This window comes from Phoxinus phoxinus, assembly GCF_949152265.1.
Source record: "Phoxinus phoxinus genome assembly, chromosome: 5".
NCBI lineage: Eukaryota > Metazoa > Chordata > Actinopteri > Cypriniformes > Leuciscidae > Phoxinus > Phoxinus phoxinus.
In genome coordinates this window covers 3,075,360-3,092,956 of record NC_136880.1, presented here as the reverse complement: position 1 = coordinate 3,092,956, position 17,597 = coordinate 3,075,360, and the positions used below count along the sequence as shown (strand labels likewise).

Below are 17,597 nucleotides of genomic sequence, written 5' to 3'. Positions count from 1 at the left end.
CACAGCACGGCTGGCAGAGAATCTAAACGAATTCTCTCCTAGCTCTCCTGTGTGCGTTACAGTATTTTCAAAAACTGTCCAGTTAAATGTGCAGGAAAAAAAAAAACTCTGACATAACTGTGTACACTTTTTATACTGATTAATTACGTTTTTAAGAACGACGAAATCTTCTTAGTAAACGTTTAAACCGGTAAAGATAAGACCTTCAGAAGCGATGCTCCTTCTGTAAAGGCACCATAGCGAACGTGGGCTCGAGTGAAAGCGTACGGACTAGCTACCCGTGGTAAGCTCTTACTTCGTTTCCCGTTGATTCCGTGCGAAAATACGCACAAAAGGACGATCGTGGTGTTTTCTAGGGTAAATAGGAACTCCTCGTATTGATTTGACTGAAGAAAATCAGAAAATGCTTGTGGTTAATGCACGCTGTAAATTGTTTTGGTGAAAAAAGCAGATAACACTGTAAACTCGAGCGCGCCATCGCGTGGCATAAAACAGCTCATGCAAGTGTATAGTGTGCCTCTCTGAACTTCGATCCTGTCTGTGACGTAATTCTGTGAGCAGAATTGCGCCATCGCGTGGTTGAAACAGTGAAGTGCGTGCTTTCAAATTATTGTCCTCTGAACTTTGATCCCACTAGTCGGTGACGTCATTCTGTGAGCAGAAGGGCGCCATCGCGTGGAGGTAACTCGCAAGTGCAAGCTAGTCAGTTTTTCCTTTGAAACTCTAACCACAGTTTCTAACTGTTAGCGAAATTGCGCCACCGCGTGGACGATAGAGGTTAAGACAATTTTTGCTCTTCCAAATTAAACTTAGAGGTTTAATGAATGAACTGTTTATTTCGAAAAATAAACTTTCCTGTTTTGGATTGAGGCAGTTTATGTGAGTTTATCTCAACAAAGTGAATTAAATTTCAGCCATAAACCCCTCAAGCCAAACATTTTCTCAGAACTTTCTCTTTGCAATCTCATCTTTGAACCTTCTGAGTTTGTTTGTCTCAGCTAATAACTTCTAATAACTTCGGTTTGTGATGATTATTGTCTGAAACTATTATGACTCTTTGAAATATTTTTATTTCACTGTTTTGGTTGGTTTTGTTTTGGTTTGTTTGTTTGTTTTCTCCAAGTGCATTTAGACTTGAGGTGAAAGACAGGAAAAGGTTACCCTCCCCAGTCCGTCAAAAGCCCACCTGAAAGAGAAGCGCCCCCTGGTGTTGACATCATTCTCCAGTCTGGCTATCAGCCTTCTACCAACTTCATGCTGTGTTAATCCAACCTATACCTCTTCCCTTTCAGGATTTTATAACCATTTCATTAAGTAATATTATAAAACCAATATAATTTCTGTGAAATTTCCCAGGCTTACTTAGATTTGATTTAAACCAGTTTTTCAATTGTGTTAAACAAACTAGGTGAACCACTGGAGAAGAGAAGTAACCCTTAGTGGCCCCCGCAGTCCACTACCGCAGCCTAAACGCCACCGACCACTCCTTGTTTCAACGACCTCGTTATTGTCCAATTTGGGTCAGGCTAAGTTTCAAATTTTTTTTTGTTGATTTTACCCCTGTTATTGTTTCTTTTCAGGTTAGATTAATTTTCTCAAATTAATTTTAAAATCTGAGTGTTTTCTTTGTTTATTCCATTTCTAGTTATTTCCCCCGCAGAAATTTCTCAGTCTGGTCAAGCTAAAAAAACCTTTTAGCCTTAAAGCTTATTATTGGCGCTTTTCCACTGCATGGTACGGTACGGTTCGGTACGGCACGGCACGCTTTGGCGCTTTTCCACTGCATGGTACGGTACGGCTCGGTTCGGTACGGCTCACTTATGGCGCATTTCCACTGCATGGTACGGTACGGTACGGTACGGCTCGCTTCGGCTCGCTTTAAATGGTACCACCTCTGTTGAGGTTCCAAGCGTACCGTACCGATACTAAAATATGACGTGAAAACACTGCAGATCACTGATTGGTCAGACAGAATCGTCACTTCAGCGTCATTGTATTTGCGACACAACCCGCTAGATTTAAATAGCCAGACTACAGCCAACGCGGTAGCACCTGTTTTTAGATTATTTAGCCTACTTGACAAAAGAAGTAAAAACAAATCAAAGAAATGGCTGAATCGTGGTCAGTGGACGAGGTCCAGACGTTCCTCTCGTTGGTTGCCGAGGAGCGGATCCAGCGAGAGCTGGATGGGGCAACACGGAATGAAAAAGTGTTCCAAGAGGTAGCGCAGCTCTTAGCCGCACACGGCTACCACCGGACCTACAAACAGTGTAGGGACAAATTAAAAAAACTAAAAAGTGACTTCCGAGCCATAAAGGATCACAACGGCCGGAGTGGTGCAAACAGAAGAACGTGGAAGTGGTTCGACCAAATGGACGCTATCTACGGAAGTCGACCTGCGAGCAATGGGAGAGAGGGTGCCCTGGACTCGGCCACCTCGTTGTTGGACAACACAATCGAGGATGGTACGTAACGTTGTGTACAATATATTAAGTTTGAAAGCTTTTGTTTATTGACCATCTATACTGTAAAGCTTTATTTATTTATTTTTTACATGTAACGTTAGCCTATCTATGCCTATTCAATTATTATTTAAATGTTCTGGATTTGTTATTGTTGCTAGTTTGATTTGTGTTGCTGTAATTTGTGCATTAACAAACATTGTACTAACTTTTTGTTTCAGATGCACTGTCTACGATTGACTCGTTAGCACTTTCTCCGTGCAGTGATGCCTCAACGTCCCAACTGGTGATAGCAGCGTCGCCACCAGCAACCTCCAGCAGCACCAGCAGGACACCAGAGCGAGTGGTACCAGGTATGAAATATGAACACTTACTGTTACAAATCATATATTTAGCTTACCTAATCCTTTTCTTATGTCGATTTGAAAGCCTGCACTAAAATGCATGGATATATCATGAAATCCTGTTGCTCACCATAAATACATTATTGCTAGCTACTGTAACTTTGATTAGTTCACACTGTATATCATGGGGTTGTTAATGAATAGTTCTTTCATAAATTAATTGATGATATGTGATAATGTTAGCTTTTATTTTTACTCTCAATTATTATTATTTTTTTAGAAAAAACCTTTAGAAAAAAAAATCACAATTATAACTTTTTTTCTTTGTGTCCAGGCAAGAGGAAACGGAGCATGCACCATCAGGAGCATCTTGCTGTTTTAAGAGAGATGCAGGTGGCTGATATTCAACAGCAGGAACTGAACCAGGCACAGAGGGAGCTCCATTTGCAGATGGCAATAGATGAGGCCCGGCAAGCAAGAGAGCAAGAAGCGGCCTTAAGGAGGGAGGAAAATGCACAAACGGCTGCATTCAATCAAGCCTTTCTCAACGTCATGGGGATGCTTGTACAGACGATGAGTGACAGAACAGACAAGAACAGAACTCTGCCCGACTAAAACCTCCCTATCCTTAACGGAAAGTTATTTTTTTTACTTTTTTTCCTGTGAATGTTTTTATACTACATACGTTTGTGCACAACGTTTAAAGTTTGCTTAATGTACATTTTTTACTTTTAAATTTGTTTGTCTTATTTATATTTTTTGCACTACATACATTTGCACATTTAAAGTTTGCTTGTTGTACATTCTTTACTTTTAAATTTGTCTTTATATATGTCTTTATATACATTTTTTTTGCACTACATACATTTGCACTTTGTTTAACGTTTGATCTGTTTACATTTTTCTTTAATAAAATTTACTTGTCAAACGTTTACTTTGCTTTTTAACAGTGCATGTGGATTATAGCAACAGGTATCAAGCTACATGTCACAATTTAAAAGATTAAAACCTGTTAACCGTCACCAGTGCGTCGGCGCACTGAAGCATTTTTTTTATCAGATACTATACTTTGTTTTTATACAAAGTTACTATCAGATTTAATATTATTACCTTGACAAACTATACATCATTAAAAAGATATGAGACTCAAGTTTCAGTATTCCTGTGTTCTTGGAGCCCTGTCAGGTATTTTCATAATAATAGATTATATTTATAATGTAATGCTAATCGATATAGACTTTATCATTATGCAGAATACTATAAAATAATATATTTTCTGTCAGATTTTTTTATCTGAAGCCAAATCAGATCACAGAATTTTATTTAAAACACTCGACTTGCGCTATAAAGTAAGTTTGGAGCACAAACATGGTTTTAATCTCATAAATTGTCGTCTATTGATGGTGTGCTAAGCTAACATGCAAGCTATAGCTCAGGTGCACCTGCCATCTAGCTGTTATTTTTTATGATTTTTTCTACATAGGAATGCTTACTGAAATGTTTCTTTATTCAAGAAAGGCATTTGATAGTTTCAAATATAAAGTGAGAACTTTGATACAATAAATGAGGGACTGAAACAGCGTGAATAGCCAGTCGTTAGTAATTATAATGCAGACAAAAGAAATGCATATTTAGGGTCATAAACCAGGCTGGAGATGTGTGAATGTGTGCTGGAGAGACTGACACTGAATGGGGCTCTTTTGCACCACAAAACAACAGAGACAATAGACTGAATAGATGCTAATAGATGACAATAAACACAAGTTTGCATTTTAGAGTCTATTCAAAATAAAGTCATATTACATGATCTTGAAAAACATTTAACTAAATGAAGAGTTTTAGACTTATAATCTTCAGATTTTAAATATAACATGGTTAGACATGTGGCTTTAGCTGTAGTGCATTTCTAGATTGATACAGTGCCAACTTCAATTTTATTTTCATAAATTCTTTTCATTTTTACTTTCAACTTTGAAGCTATTTATAACAATTATTTTTCATTATGACAATAATTCATTCTACATTTACAATAAAATGCCAGGTGTAAGCTATCAAATGAAGTATTTGTAAAGTATTGAGTATTTGTAAAGTATTCCGCTTGTGGTTTAAAATAGTGTTTGGACATAAAATGAACAAAAATGCTATTCTGTATGACAAAATATTTAAAAGAACATGTGCTGATTATTTCTCCAAATATGCACACAATTGGATAAGAGCCCTGATGAATGCTGTATATTGCATGTAAGTGAACACAAACCTGAGAAAACAAGATTGACTGCATTATGAGTGATAATTCCTAATCAAAATATCAAATGTTACAGATTAATAATTTTGCACTCCTGGAATAAATTAAGAATTTACTGTCACTGCAAAGCATAAACTGGTCAAATATCAAAGCTGGAGTCTTACATCTTTATAATGATGCTATTTATTATTCATATATTCATACTTATTTATAATAAATTGGTTATTTATAATAAATGGGTAAATAAATATGCAAGGGAAACTTTTTCAAATACTGTACAAAAGTTTATTGACAACACACTTTACAGAACAGACAGTCAGCTATTCAAGTAACGCATCAGAGCCTCACGGACATCCCTGCCCTCCTCCTCTACAGGCTGTGCCAGTCCCAGCACAGGCTCTGCTGCTGAAGGTGGATCCCATGCACTCTCATAGGCCTCTCCATGACTCTCACAAAGGTTATGTAGAGCACAGCATGTCAGCACCATAGATTTAACAAGGTCGACCGCACAGTCATTTCTTTTCATAAGGCAACGCCATCTTCCTTTTAATCTACCAAAAGCATTTTCAACCACTACACGTGCTCTGGAGATTTTCACGTTGTAGACCCGCTGTTCCGCTGTTAGCCGTCCAGTGTCAATGAATGGTTTTAATAGCCAGTTCTGCAAGGGATAGGCAGAGTCTCCAAGGATGTAGTAGCCAACATTCACCCCACCAATGTTTTCGGTGCTAGCTGGTATGTGGTTTCCACGGCTTGCCACCTCCCACAGTGTGGACAGTCTCAAAACCCGAGCATCATGCATGCTTCCAGGCAGTCCTGTGAAAACATTCCAGAAAAGTCCCTTTCCATCCACAACACCTTGAAGGATGATGGAGTGCCAGCCTTTACGGTTGAAATAGTCACAGTGATAGTCTTGTGGTGCTATTATGGGTATGTGTGATCCATCAATAGCACCAATACACTGTGGGAGTCCCCATCTGTTCTCAACGTAGGCAGCAATTTCTTTAAACCTCTCCTGATCTGGAAAACGAATTTGTTCTGGTACCAACAACGTCTCAGCTGCAGCACAGAACTCCTGAACACACCGACACACAGTTGAAATGCTTGCTCCAAAAAGATGTCCAACACTTCTGTACTCAGAGCCGGTTGCAAGCTTCCACAGTGCAATGGCTACTCTCTTCTTTAGAGGTACACACACGCGGAAGTTTGTGTCCCGTCTCTCCATCGCAGGACGCAGTTTGTTGCACAAGTAAATAAACGTTTGTTCCGACATTCTAAAGTTCTCCAACCACTGCATGTTTGTAAACCCAGGAACAATCACATCCCACCACTCAGAAGCTCTGTTAAATGTCCAAACAGATGGTCTGTGGCGGCGACTTTGAGAAATATGATACATCTGAAATACACGGAGTACACATTTTAATACATAAAGTTGGCAGCTAAATTCATTATATGCTTTGTGACAATATAGCGATTGAGACCCTAAACAAGATTAGCTTACCCTCGAGCGCCGTCGTTCAAACCGAGTGATGTCGTCATCTTCGCTTCGTTGTAAGAGTTCCCAGACTCTTTTGTTTTTTGTTGCAGTATTTTGTTTTGCTGCCATCAGCCTCATTTTAAACACATTTCTCCGTCTTGAAGTTAAAAACATCCACATACCGAGAATCAAGAACACCATCCCCTCGATAGGCTCCATTGTTCCTGTGTTGTGCGTTTGAAATGTGGCGCGTTTAGGATGATGTCATGACAGTAGAGGCGGCAACTATTAACGATCAGTCCCACCCACTTTGAAGCGGTACTAACTGCAGTGGAAAAGCAACCGAGCTAAAGCGAACCGAGCCGTACCGTATCGAGTTGAGTCGTACCACGCAGTGGAAAAGCGAAGCGAGCCGAACCGTTCCGCGCCGAGTTGAACCGTACCGTACCGAACCGAGCCGTACCATGCAGTGGAAAAGCGCCATATCTCTCCTGTGTATGTTCATAGGTACGATCCCAGTATCTGTGGTGAACAGAGGAAGCCGAGTCGATCTCCGTGAGCGTGATTCCTGACTGGTGCTAACAGCATTTCGGCCGTGGTGGGACTCGCAAGTCTTTTCAATCTCTAACCTACTGCTGCGGCACGCAAGAGCTAACCTTGAACCCACACTTTGAAGGGTCAGTCAAGCCAAACCGTATCAATTTTGGGAGTTAATCCATCCGGGGCCCAAAGGGGCCACTCCGGCTTCGCTGGAGGGTTCGGAAAGACACCCAAGTTTTGTTGCATAAGGTTGGCTGATACCTCAGAGGCGCCGGGGGCTTCAAAGGCAGAGTATCTTGTTTGAGAGGGCGCAGCAGGGGAAGTAGAGTAACGAAAAAGATCCGGGGCTCACTGCGGAGGAGTGTCTGGAGGCACTGGAAAAGGTTGACTCGCTCCGGAGGCCGACTGGTGTGACCTCAAACTCTCCACAGCTAAACTGACATTGAGTAAAATACACCCATTTATTATAGGCTCCCGAATACTAGGTATTCTCCCGTAGCATATTTTAAGTGTCTATTTCACTCTTTCTCCCTACGATATACACCCCTCTTAGGTTTCCTGCCCCAAAAGCTGCGAACCTGACACCCCTATCACCACCTCTAACAGAGAAGTGTAGCTGAAGGCCCATTTAAATCCAATAACACCCACTGTGACACTAGTTGCCAACCTTTAGAACAGACCAACCAAGTTTAGGTTCTTTTTAGTGCACTGAGATTTTGTTCTGTTTTGTTTTGTTCTGTTGATTTTGTTTCCTTTCAGTCACCAAGAGAGCTGAGGAACTAAATAGTCAACCAGCTAAGCCAGACTACTGCCTGGCGACTCTATTGTGGGCCCTAGCCTATCCGTGCATTGGCCCCTCCTAACTGTCTGAAAGTCAGTTAGCCAAATTTATTATAGACGGCCCCGCCGTACTATAACCTAGTAGCCTGCCTACAAGTGTGCGATTGGTCCTGTCTGTGTGTGTGTTTGTTGTGTTTCTCTCGCCTGCAGTGAGCCATAATGTCGCGTACCAGCAGCCCAGCAGCCCATTGGCGGGACCTGGACGCGTGGTTACGAGCCATGACAGCCAGCTCCCTGCCCCAAGCAGCGGACCTGTTGACTCTCACCAGAGAACAGCTGGACAACGACCTGGACCTGCTCGTGGCCCACGACCCCACACACAGCTATGGCTCTAAAGAGTGGTCCCGACTCGTTGGAAGCGTGGCCCATAATCTCCTGAGCCAAGCCCAACTTGCAGAGAAGGACAACATCCTTCTTCAGGAGGACAACGCCAAGCTAAAGGAGGAAGCTGCACAATTGAAACTGCAGCTGGAGGACGCTCGTCGGCAAAAAGACCAAGTGCAAAGTCGTCTGGAGGAGCTACAAGAGGAGCTCAACGAGGAGGATGACACCAGCGCCGATCAGCACCAGGATCTACAGCAACTTCAAGAGGCCATGGAAAACCTGCGCCTGGAGACCAAAGAGCAAGTGGACTCCGAAAAACGCATCTCGGCTGAATTGAATGATCAAGTGCAGCATGGAGAAGCTCTTCTGGAAAGAGCAGAGGCTGCCCTAAGAGACAGAAACTCAAAATTCAGAGCATGTGAAAAACATTTACACACTGCCAAAGCTGAAATTTCCGAACTTTTGAAACAAAGACAGTGCCCAGACAGAGCTCGCGTACTCTTACAAGCTTCGAGGTGAGCCAGGGGGAGACACACACTACACACAGTCTCCCCTCCACAGCGATGCCCCACCTATCAGTCACACACCCAAAGCTGAAGGGGGCGACGGTGGGAACAGTCAGGTCCCCACCCAGACGGGACGGGCTGTTTCCCATAGCTCCTACTCCAAGAACCTTGACAAGCTGGCAAGGAACATTCCACAGTTCTCACCACAGCCAACAGGTGGTAGTGACATTCATTTGTACTTGCAAGATGTGGAGTTTCATCTACAAACAATTCCCGACGTCACAGATTGGGACAAACTGTACCTCCTCAGGATTACGTCTAGCCATGACGTACGGAGCTTCCTGGATCGACAACCAGACACTGTCAAAATGGACTACCAACAGCTACGCCAAGCTCTGGTCCGTGAGTTTTCTGATCCAAACACGGACCAGGGGTTCATCAAAGCACTGGACGTCAAGCAAGCCAGGCTGGAAACCCCACAAGCCTACTACAACAGACTCAGACAGTCCTACTTCGGAGCCCTGAATGAGTCTCACATGGAGGAAGATGTGAATTTCAGAACTTTGTTCCTAAGAAACTTGCATCCAACCATTAGCCATCACCTGGGTGTGCTAGCATGCCCTAAGACTATGAACACACAGCAACTCCGACTTAGCCCACAAGGCTTATATTAAGCAGAAAACTGCTTCTGAAAAGACTAAAAATCCCACTGTTTACGCTGTCTCTCAGCCCTTTCCAGAACTTCCACTAGAGGGCGCCAAACAGCACAACTACAAGTCTGCCAACAGAGAGTCAAGACCGTTTCAAGCCAGCAGAGGGCAGCGTGGTCGTGGAGGGGGCCACACCAGACAACGCCAAGAGCGTGCTGAAGAATTCTGTGACCGGCCCAGGCCTGCTCACCACCACCCAGGTGAGAACACCTGGGATCAAAGCCGGCGACCCAAGAAACGCCAACCAGCCTCTCCCAGAACCACAAGCCCTGAGAATCGTCCACAGAGTTCTGCTCAACGACGTGGTGGTAAGCTCAAGCCAGAGCCCACCTCCAAAGGAAACAACACCGCTACAGCTGACTCAGCTGAACTTCTAAACATGCTGAGAGAATTCCTGAAAAAGAATTCTCAGAAGGATGACAAACGGAAGCCGGACTCTGCATGACTACCTCCAAGGCCTGAAACCAACACTGCTAACCTCTATCCTCCTGTTGACCCAGAACTGCAGAACACAGTTCACCACTCACAGACTTTTGAACCCACTGTTTCCCCACAAAATGACACTTCCAGTGCCAACCAACAGCTGACAGGACCTCAAGAAACTGTTTGCCGTCAAAAGACTCTGACACACACTGTTGTCCCACTCAATGACAGCACCAGTGACACCAAACTGACAGCTGACAGCTGTCATGTTCCTGCCAACATACCAGACAGTGCTGTTTTGCTCATCTGCACCCACAACGAGCAACACAAGTCACACCCTCACTGCCTAGCGATCGATACCCACACACCAAGGCTCCTGGGTAATCTGATCGAAAAAGGGGTGGCCCGTAAGCTGTATCTCACCATCACCCTGGAACGAGAGATGCGACTCGAAGCCCTGGTCGACACAGGCTCCGACCTCACGCTGATTTCGGCTCAGCTGTTTGAAAAACTCAAATGTGAAGCCCGAAGACAGAATCGAACTCTCAATTCCCACACCTGTGAGATGAATGTGCAATCGTACAGCCAAAATGACATTCAGCTACGAAACATCGCTCCCATTCACCTGACCATAGGTCCGATGAGTCTGGTACATCCCATATATGTGTCTCCCATGAACACTCACCCACTTCTCATTGGCAAAGATCTGCTGGATCGATTCGAACCGTTACTGGACTTCAAGCAACTAAAGGTATGGGCTCAAGTGCGTGAACCTCTGCCACTCCAGCCACACCAGTCTGGTGACCCAGACAGTGAGGTCAACGAGGTCACGGGGACTGCCACAGCGACGGACTGTCAGTCCTCAGAGTTCCCGGGAACTCCCCAAACTTCCCAGCACAGCTCAAGTTCAAAACTCTGCACTTTCAAAGCCAACCTCAACTCTGACACCTACTGTCCCAAGGTCAAGTCCAGCCTGCAGTTACAAGATGTCACCACAACAGACATTGTCCTTGCCCTGCATGCTGACAACTCAGCCATCAGCCTGTCACTCTTCAATACCATCATTGAAAACACACCAGACTTACCATTTGCCAGTAAACGCACACGCTTTCCCCTGAACTCTCAGTCATTATCCATGACAACAGCAAAAGGGATATGCGCCTTGCATCTGCAATGGAACCACCGGTGTCTGACCCACTACTTCCTGGTCCTGCCGGACCCACCTCATGATGTTTACATCGGAGCAGACCTTTTGGTGCGCCTAAGGGCTCAAATAGACATTGTGAATGAAGTGATATGGGCCCCATTGACTTTGCAAACACCCAAGCCCATTGTCTATGACAATCTCCTGTCAGGGCAAACCATTCCAGAAGTGTGCACCCTGATCAACGAACAGGAAGCCGCAGTACCCGCTTACACCAAAGGGGTCGCTGTCCGACTTAACTTGCGTTGTGGTCAAACTCTCAACCACACGCTGGGTTACTTCCAGCCATCCCCTGAATGTGTGGAACTCGGACTCACACTTGAAGCAACACCACTCACTGAAGTGTCTTCCCGTGTACTCTACATCTTGTTCAACAACTGCACAGCTACTGACATTTGCATTCCCAGAGCCTTTCGGCTGGGATGGCTAATCAGCCAAGACTTTCATGACTTTGAACTTGTGTTACCTGTCATTGGGCCTATTCCACAGGCGCTGCTGACGGAAAGGCATCCACACAACACACTATTCACTGCACCCTTTCAATTCATCGCCATCACATCTGTCATGTCAATACCAAAAGAACAGGTATGCAGAACCGAGCTCACAGAGGATCAACATCTCTCTGTGTACACAGTCTCCCACCAGCAGGCCACCGAGACTGATGCACCGGCACCGCTTGACACTACTGACAGCTTTGAAACTCAAGTGCAGCAAATTCTACAGAACGCCAACGCGCTCCAGCATGACACGGACCGTCAAAACCTCCGACAAGTCCTTTACAAGTTCAAAGACTCCTTTGCACAAGACTCTTTAGATTGCGGGCTCACCACCCTGCACACTGTGCGTATACCCACACCCCCTGAGGCTCCTCCCATCTTTGTCAAGCAGTACAAAATTCCCATAGCCTCACACGAGCCAGTACAAGAGATCATCGAATCCATGCTGGAAAAGGGTGTTATTCGTCACTGCAACTCTACTTATAGTGCCCCCATCTGGCACGTTTTGAAACCTAACGGCAAATGGAGACCCACCATTGACTATAGACAATTGAACAAACAGGTGCCATTGTCAAGATGGCCCATGACACAGCTTGAACAGGAAATTCCCAGAATCAGATGAGCTAACATCTTCTCTACCCTCGATGTGGCCTCTGGATTCTGGACCATTCCGGTGCATCCGGACGACCAACACAAGCTGGCATTCACTTTTGGCAACAGACAGTTCACCTTCAACAGGTGCCCGTTTGGTTACGCCAACTCACCTGCTGAGTTCAACATCTTCCTGAATAAAGCCTGCCCAGACGCTAGAGTGAGAGGTAACTTGATTTACGTCGATGACTTGCTTATGAAAAGCACAACGGTAGCCGACCACCTGAACGAGATTGACCATGTTTTGAACCAGCTAACCACCGCCGGGGCCAAAATCGCTCTGCACAAAGGTCAGTGGTGTCAAACTAAAGTCAATTACGTGGGTCTACTTATCGGAAAACACGGCATAGAACCACAATCCAGTCGGATTCATGCCGTCCAAAATATCAAGCCTCCCACCAACGTCTCGGAGCTGAGAAGCTTCCTGGGGGTATGCAATTATTCCCGGCAGTTCATTGAACATTACTCCGACATTGCCAGACCTCTAACAACTTTGCTGAAAAAAGACACACCTTTCACCTGGTCTACAGCTCAAGAACACGCTATGACCGAACTGAAAAGACATTTGTGCTCAGCCCCATGCCTCGCCTACCCTGATCCGCAAAAGGAATTCTTCCTGGAGGTTGGGTTCTCTGCCCAATGTCTAAGTGCTGGCCTTTACCAACGCCATGACCAAGACAAGAAGGTGGTCGCATATGCCAGTAAGACACTTCTTCCCCCAGAATGCAAATTCTCAGACTGTGAAAAAGCTCTGCCCTGCACCGTGTGGGCCATCCAGCGTTTTTCCAACTACATTGGTGCCCAGAAAGTTATCATAGAGACTTGCCACCAGCATGTTATGTTCCTCAACAGCCAACGCATCCGTGATGGCGTGGTGACCAACTCACGCATTGCCGCCTGGTTAATGGCTCTTCAAGGAAGAAATGTTGAGGCTCGCTATGCACAGAAACACAAGTCTGCGCTGGGCGATGGCCTGGCAGCCTGCCAAAACTGCTCTGATAACTCGCCTGCTGCTGTGATGGACACACCCGAGCCCACACAGCCCCCACTGTCCTGCCACAGGTACTTTGATGAGCATGCGTGTCAAGGCATGACCACAGCTTACGTCGATGGGTGCTCCTACAACCATCAGGGCACCCTGCAAGCAGGTGCAGGAGTTCTGTTTGTCAACAACCAGCCGTGTCCCCCGCAAAGCATCCAGCTAGGCCCTCAGTCGTCTCAGTACGCCGAAGTGGCCGCCATCCTCATCACTTTGCAAATCGCATCGGCCCATGACATCAAAGAACTTCTCATTTGCACAGACTCTAATTATACCAGACTCAGTTTTGTGTGCCATCTCCCAACCTGGCAACAAAATGGGTTCAAGACAGCTAACAACAAACCTGTGAAACACCAACACCTGTTTCAAGCATGTGACAACATCACGACCACACACAATGTGACAGTGTACTGGAAGAAGGTGAAAGGTCATTCCAAGCTGCCTGGTAAAGACAAAGACTTTAATGACCGCACTGACGCTTTAGCAAAAGCAGGTGCTCTGCACGGCGACCCATGGTCTCCTCCTGCCACCACACCTCTCCCAGATGTGGCAGTGATAACTCGCAGGCAGCGGCTCACACCTAATCCAGCTCCAGCCTCACAACTGCTGTCGCTAACTCCGCAAGTCTCCAACAATGACATTGCTGACATGCAGGCCTCTGACACGGCCGTAAAGACAATTTTTGACCACCTCTCTGACCCCGCCAGCCTCCCTATCGCTGATTCAGCCCTCACTACTGACTCTGACCTGAGACACTTGTACAACTCTAGACACATGCTGCGTGTGCGTGACAACATCTTGTGGTTTGCACCCGACGACACCACTACGCCACGGCTCGTGGTCCCGCGTTGCAACCAGGGGGTAATGCTGATGTACGCACACAACAATCCATGTGCGGGCCATCATGGCACCAGAGCCACGTATGACACGTTGAAAACAGTGGCATAATGGCCAGGCATGCAGCAAGATGTGGCAGAGTATGTCAGAGAGTGTCTGGTTTGCTGCCAGTTCCAACCATCAAACCCAAATCACAGGGCCCCACTACAGCGTAGAGGTGTCACGTTCCCGTGGTCAGACCTCCAAATCGACTGGGTAGGTCCCTTACCCAGATCAACAAGGGGGAACAAGTATTTTCTCACTGTCATATGCCAGTTTACCAAGTGGGTAGAGTGCCTTCCCGCACCGAACGACACAGCCCAAACCACGGCATTCCTCCTAATGAACCACATCTTCTCACGGTTCGGGTTGCCACTGAGAGTCAACTCTGACAGGGGTACCCACTTCACTGCTGAGATCATGCAAAAGATCTGGAGATGCCTGGGGGTACAAGCCAAACTGCACATCAGCCGACATCCAATCGCTTCAGGCCAGGTTGAGAATTCGAACCGGACGGTGGTCAATATGTGTCCACTAACCAAAAAGACTGGGATTTGAAACTTCCCCTTGTACTAATGGCCATCCGCGCAACCCCACAAGAATCAACGCGGGTGTCCCCGTTTGAACTCATGACTGGAAGGCTAATGACCCTGCCATTACATCTGCTGTACCAGCCGGGGGACTCCAACCTTGTCACAGCCTACACCACATTCCAGTACCTGGAAGACTTGCACGAACATTTGAAAAAGACTTTTGCTTTTGCCCAACAACATCTGCAACACAGTGCTGAGGGCCAGAAAGCATATTATGACAGGAAGGCATCACACCAGGAACTCGAGGTGGGCGACAAGGTCCTGTATTACAACTTCGCTCTTCCAACTCAAAGACTGTCAAAAAAGTTCCTGCCACGCTGGACAGGACCCCACGAAATTGTGAACAAACTTTCCCCTGTTGCTTACCAAATCAAGCTGAATCGGGGACAGAAAGAACCTGTTCTCAAATGGGTCCACCGCAATCAGATCAAAAGATATGCGGCCACTAGCAGAATCAGACAGGGAGGGGCCAATGCGAACTGAAACAGCTGCCACCTCCGAAGAAATGAAAAAAAAAACTGTCCCTCCATCCTGGGACAGCCCCGCTGACATCTGCCTTCTTTCTCTCTCCCCCTTTTCTCCACACCTCTCCTACTCTCTCTGCCTGTAACAGAAATGCTGCTGCTGCTGATCGCAATCCTGTGGGTCCAGTCAACCGAAGGCCAGCCGCCTTCCGACGTCATCTCTCCAGGACAGGCTTCTGGAATCGTGTTGAGGGAGCAACCTGGGCTTCTGATCACCAACTGCCGTACCCACACACAGAAGGTGTACGTGCGACTTGACCCCCGAAACGTCTACCGTGCACATTCCCCCAGCGGAGTGATGGACCGAGACTGCCCTCCACCACGCCGAAGCCGACGTCGAACACATGCTAAGCCAGCTCGAGAAGATGACTGTCACCCAAGCAGAGCTAGGTGGCCACGGCCGCCGTTCCAAACGGTTCCTCGGAGCCGCTGCTGCGGTTGGTACACTGTTCAACATCGGAATGTCAAGTGTCAACACCGTCAACATCGCCACTGTGAAACGCCAGGTGGCCGAGATCCGGACGGAACTCCCACAGTTGAAAGAACAACTCACCATCCAAAGCGCATCCTTACAGACCATAGGGAAGACCCTGAGAGGAACAGTGACCATCCTTAACACCCACAGCGTCCTGCTGAACCAGACGGTGAACTCCATGAAGCAGCTGTTCACTGTTTTTCAAAATGACTTTTCCCAAACGCAGTTAGTCACAGCACTAATGAACGACATGCTCCGGGAAGTAAGCTCCTCCATAGACAATTTGGCCATGGGTAGGATTCCACCATACCTGGTACCCTTAAGCCTTGTTCAAACCGTGTTGGCATCCGCCATCACCACACCTGCAGATCCCTTACAAGTCCACCTTGCCTACTCTCTGGGTAGTGCCATTCCACTCTACATCGACCCAGCACAACGAGAGATGGGTTTCTTACTGAACCTGCCGATCATCGAGTCAAGCCGGATTTACAGACTCAAAGACATTGTAAATGTGGGCTTTTGGAAGAGCAACACCCGGTTCCGGGTGCAGACTCCCGAGGTGGTGGCATACCACGACAGCAACCCGCAGCTCTACCTCGCTCCTAACCTCCACATGTGTACGCTCACCAAAGACATTCACTACCTCTGCCCTAGCAAACCTTTCCTCCGAGACAACACTGATGGAATCTGTGGTCTTCAACAGTTGGCGGGAGATACCCGCTGCCCAGCCGATGCCACGCCTCGTAGCCAGGTCACCGAGACGCAAGCCGAATTCGTCGGTGACCGCTGGCTCGTCAACACGCCAGCTCGGACTGCAACCTTGACCTACGATCAACATGACACCGCCACACGGGTTGCCCTGCTAAACCAGAGCATGTGGATTCAAGTCCCTCGAGGAGCCATCCTCCACCTCGATGATCTGGCCTTATACCATCTCCCAAGTGAAGAATACCAGTCGGAACTTGAACTCCCATCCTTCTTCAAGGACCAAAACTTCACCCTCGATCCCGCACTGGAACAGTGGATTGAACAAAAGGGGGGACAACTTATTGACATTGCTCCACTGGATTCCGCCCTTCAAGCTTTGTCCCAAATGCCCATCCTGGACACTTCACCTGTCGTCCAAACCTGGACCGCGGCTGACACCGCAATCTGCCTCTCTGCCGTCATAGGCCAAACCATCTCCATGATCGTGGCCTTTATTCTGTACAGACGCCTCAACCAGATGCAAAGCACCACTGCTCGACTCAGCCAAGCGGTGGCCGTAAGGTTCCGTCGCACTCCTCAGAAAGACGACAACCCGGCAGAGACTGCCTCCAATCTCATCGAGCTGATTACTCAGCCTTAAACACCACCTGCATCAGTCAACCTCAAAAGTTTCCACCTGACATCTGACCATTGTGATAATCGTTGTTCGACAAACGTCCATCCGATGAACATTCCCGAACAAAGGGGGGACTGTAGCACCATTGCCAGATGGTGATAGATGAAAGCATACATTTTCTATTTTGTTGACTTATTGCATGGCTAAGAGGTTTCTTGACATTTTGCTAAACTTAGACAAAACACAGACTTTGTGATTTAATGCATTCCAAATTGTCTTCTTCCCTTTTGGCCAGAGACATTAACGCGTGCTGAAAGCTTTTAGTTGATTCTCTGCCTAGATAAGGTGAGGTATCCTGGGGTTTTAATTTAATTTATCGTCCCGTAACGATGCCCACAGCGTCTGGGGTCTCTCAAGCCCGGACTCCCCGCCGTGAAAGTTCCATTCATGTATTGTTCTAAAGCCAACGCACACACACACAGACATATGTTTACACCCCTTTAGGTCAACAAGTCAACTGCGCGCCCCCTCGTCCCACACACA

General features: G+C 46.6%; 2 protein-coding genes across 2 annotated transcripts in view; one reads left to right on the top strand and one right to left on the bottom strand.

Annotated features, from left to right (window-relative positions):
- LOC306998038 (NACHT, LRR and PYD domains-containing protein 12-like) overlaps positions 1-17,597 on the bottom strand; it is a 54,529-nt gene that overhangs the window by 29,650 nt on the left and 7,282 nt on the right. The gene's annotated exons all lie outside the window — the stretch shown is intronic.
- LOC306998312 (uncharacterized protein) lies at positions 1,778-3,421 on the top strand (the record flags this gene model as incomplete). The annotated part of the gene is made up of 3 exons (XM_079612277.1): positions 1,778-2,465; positions 2,684-2,815; positions 3,141-3,421. The coding sequence occupies exons 1-3, from the start codon at positions 2,108-2,110 to the stop codon at positions 3,419-3,421; spliced, it is 771 nt and encodes a 256-aa protein (XP_079468403.1). The 5' UTR covers positions 1,778-2,107.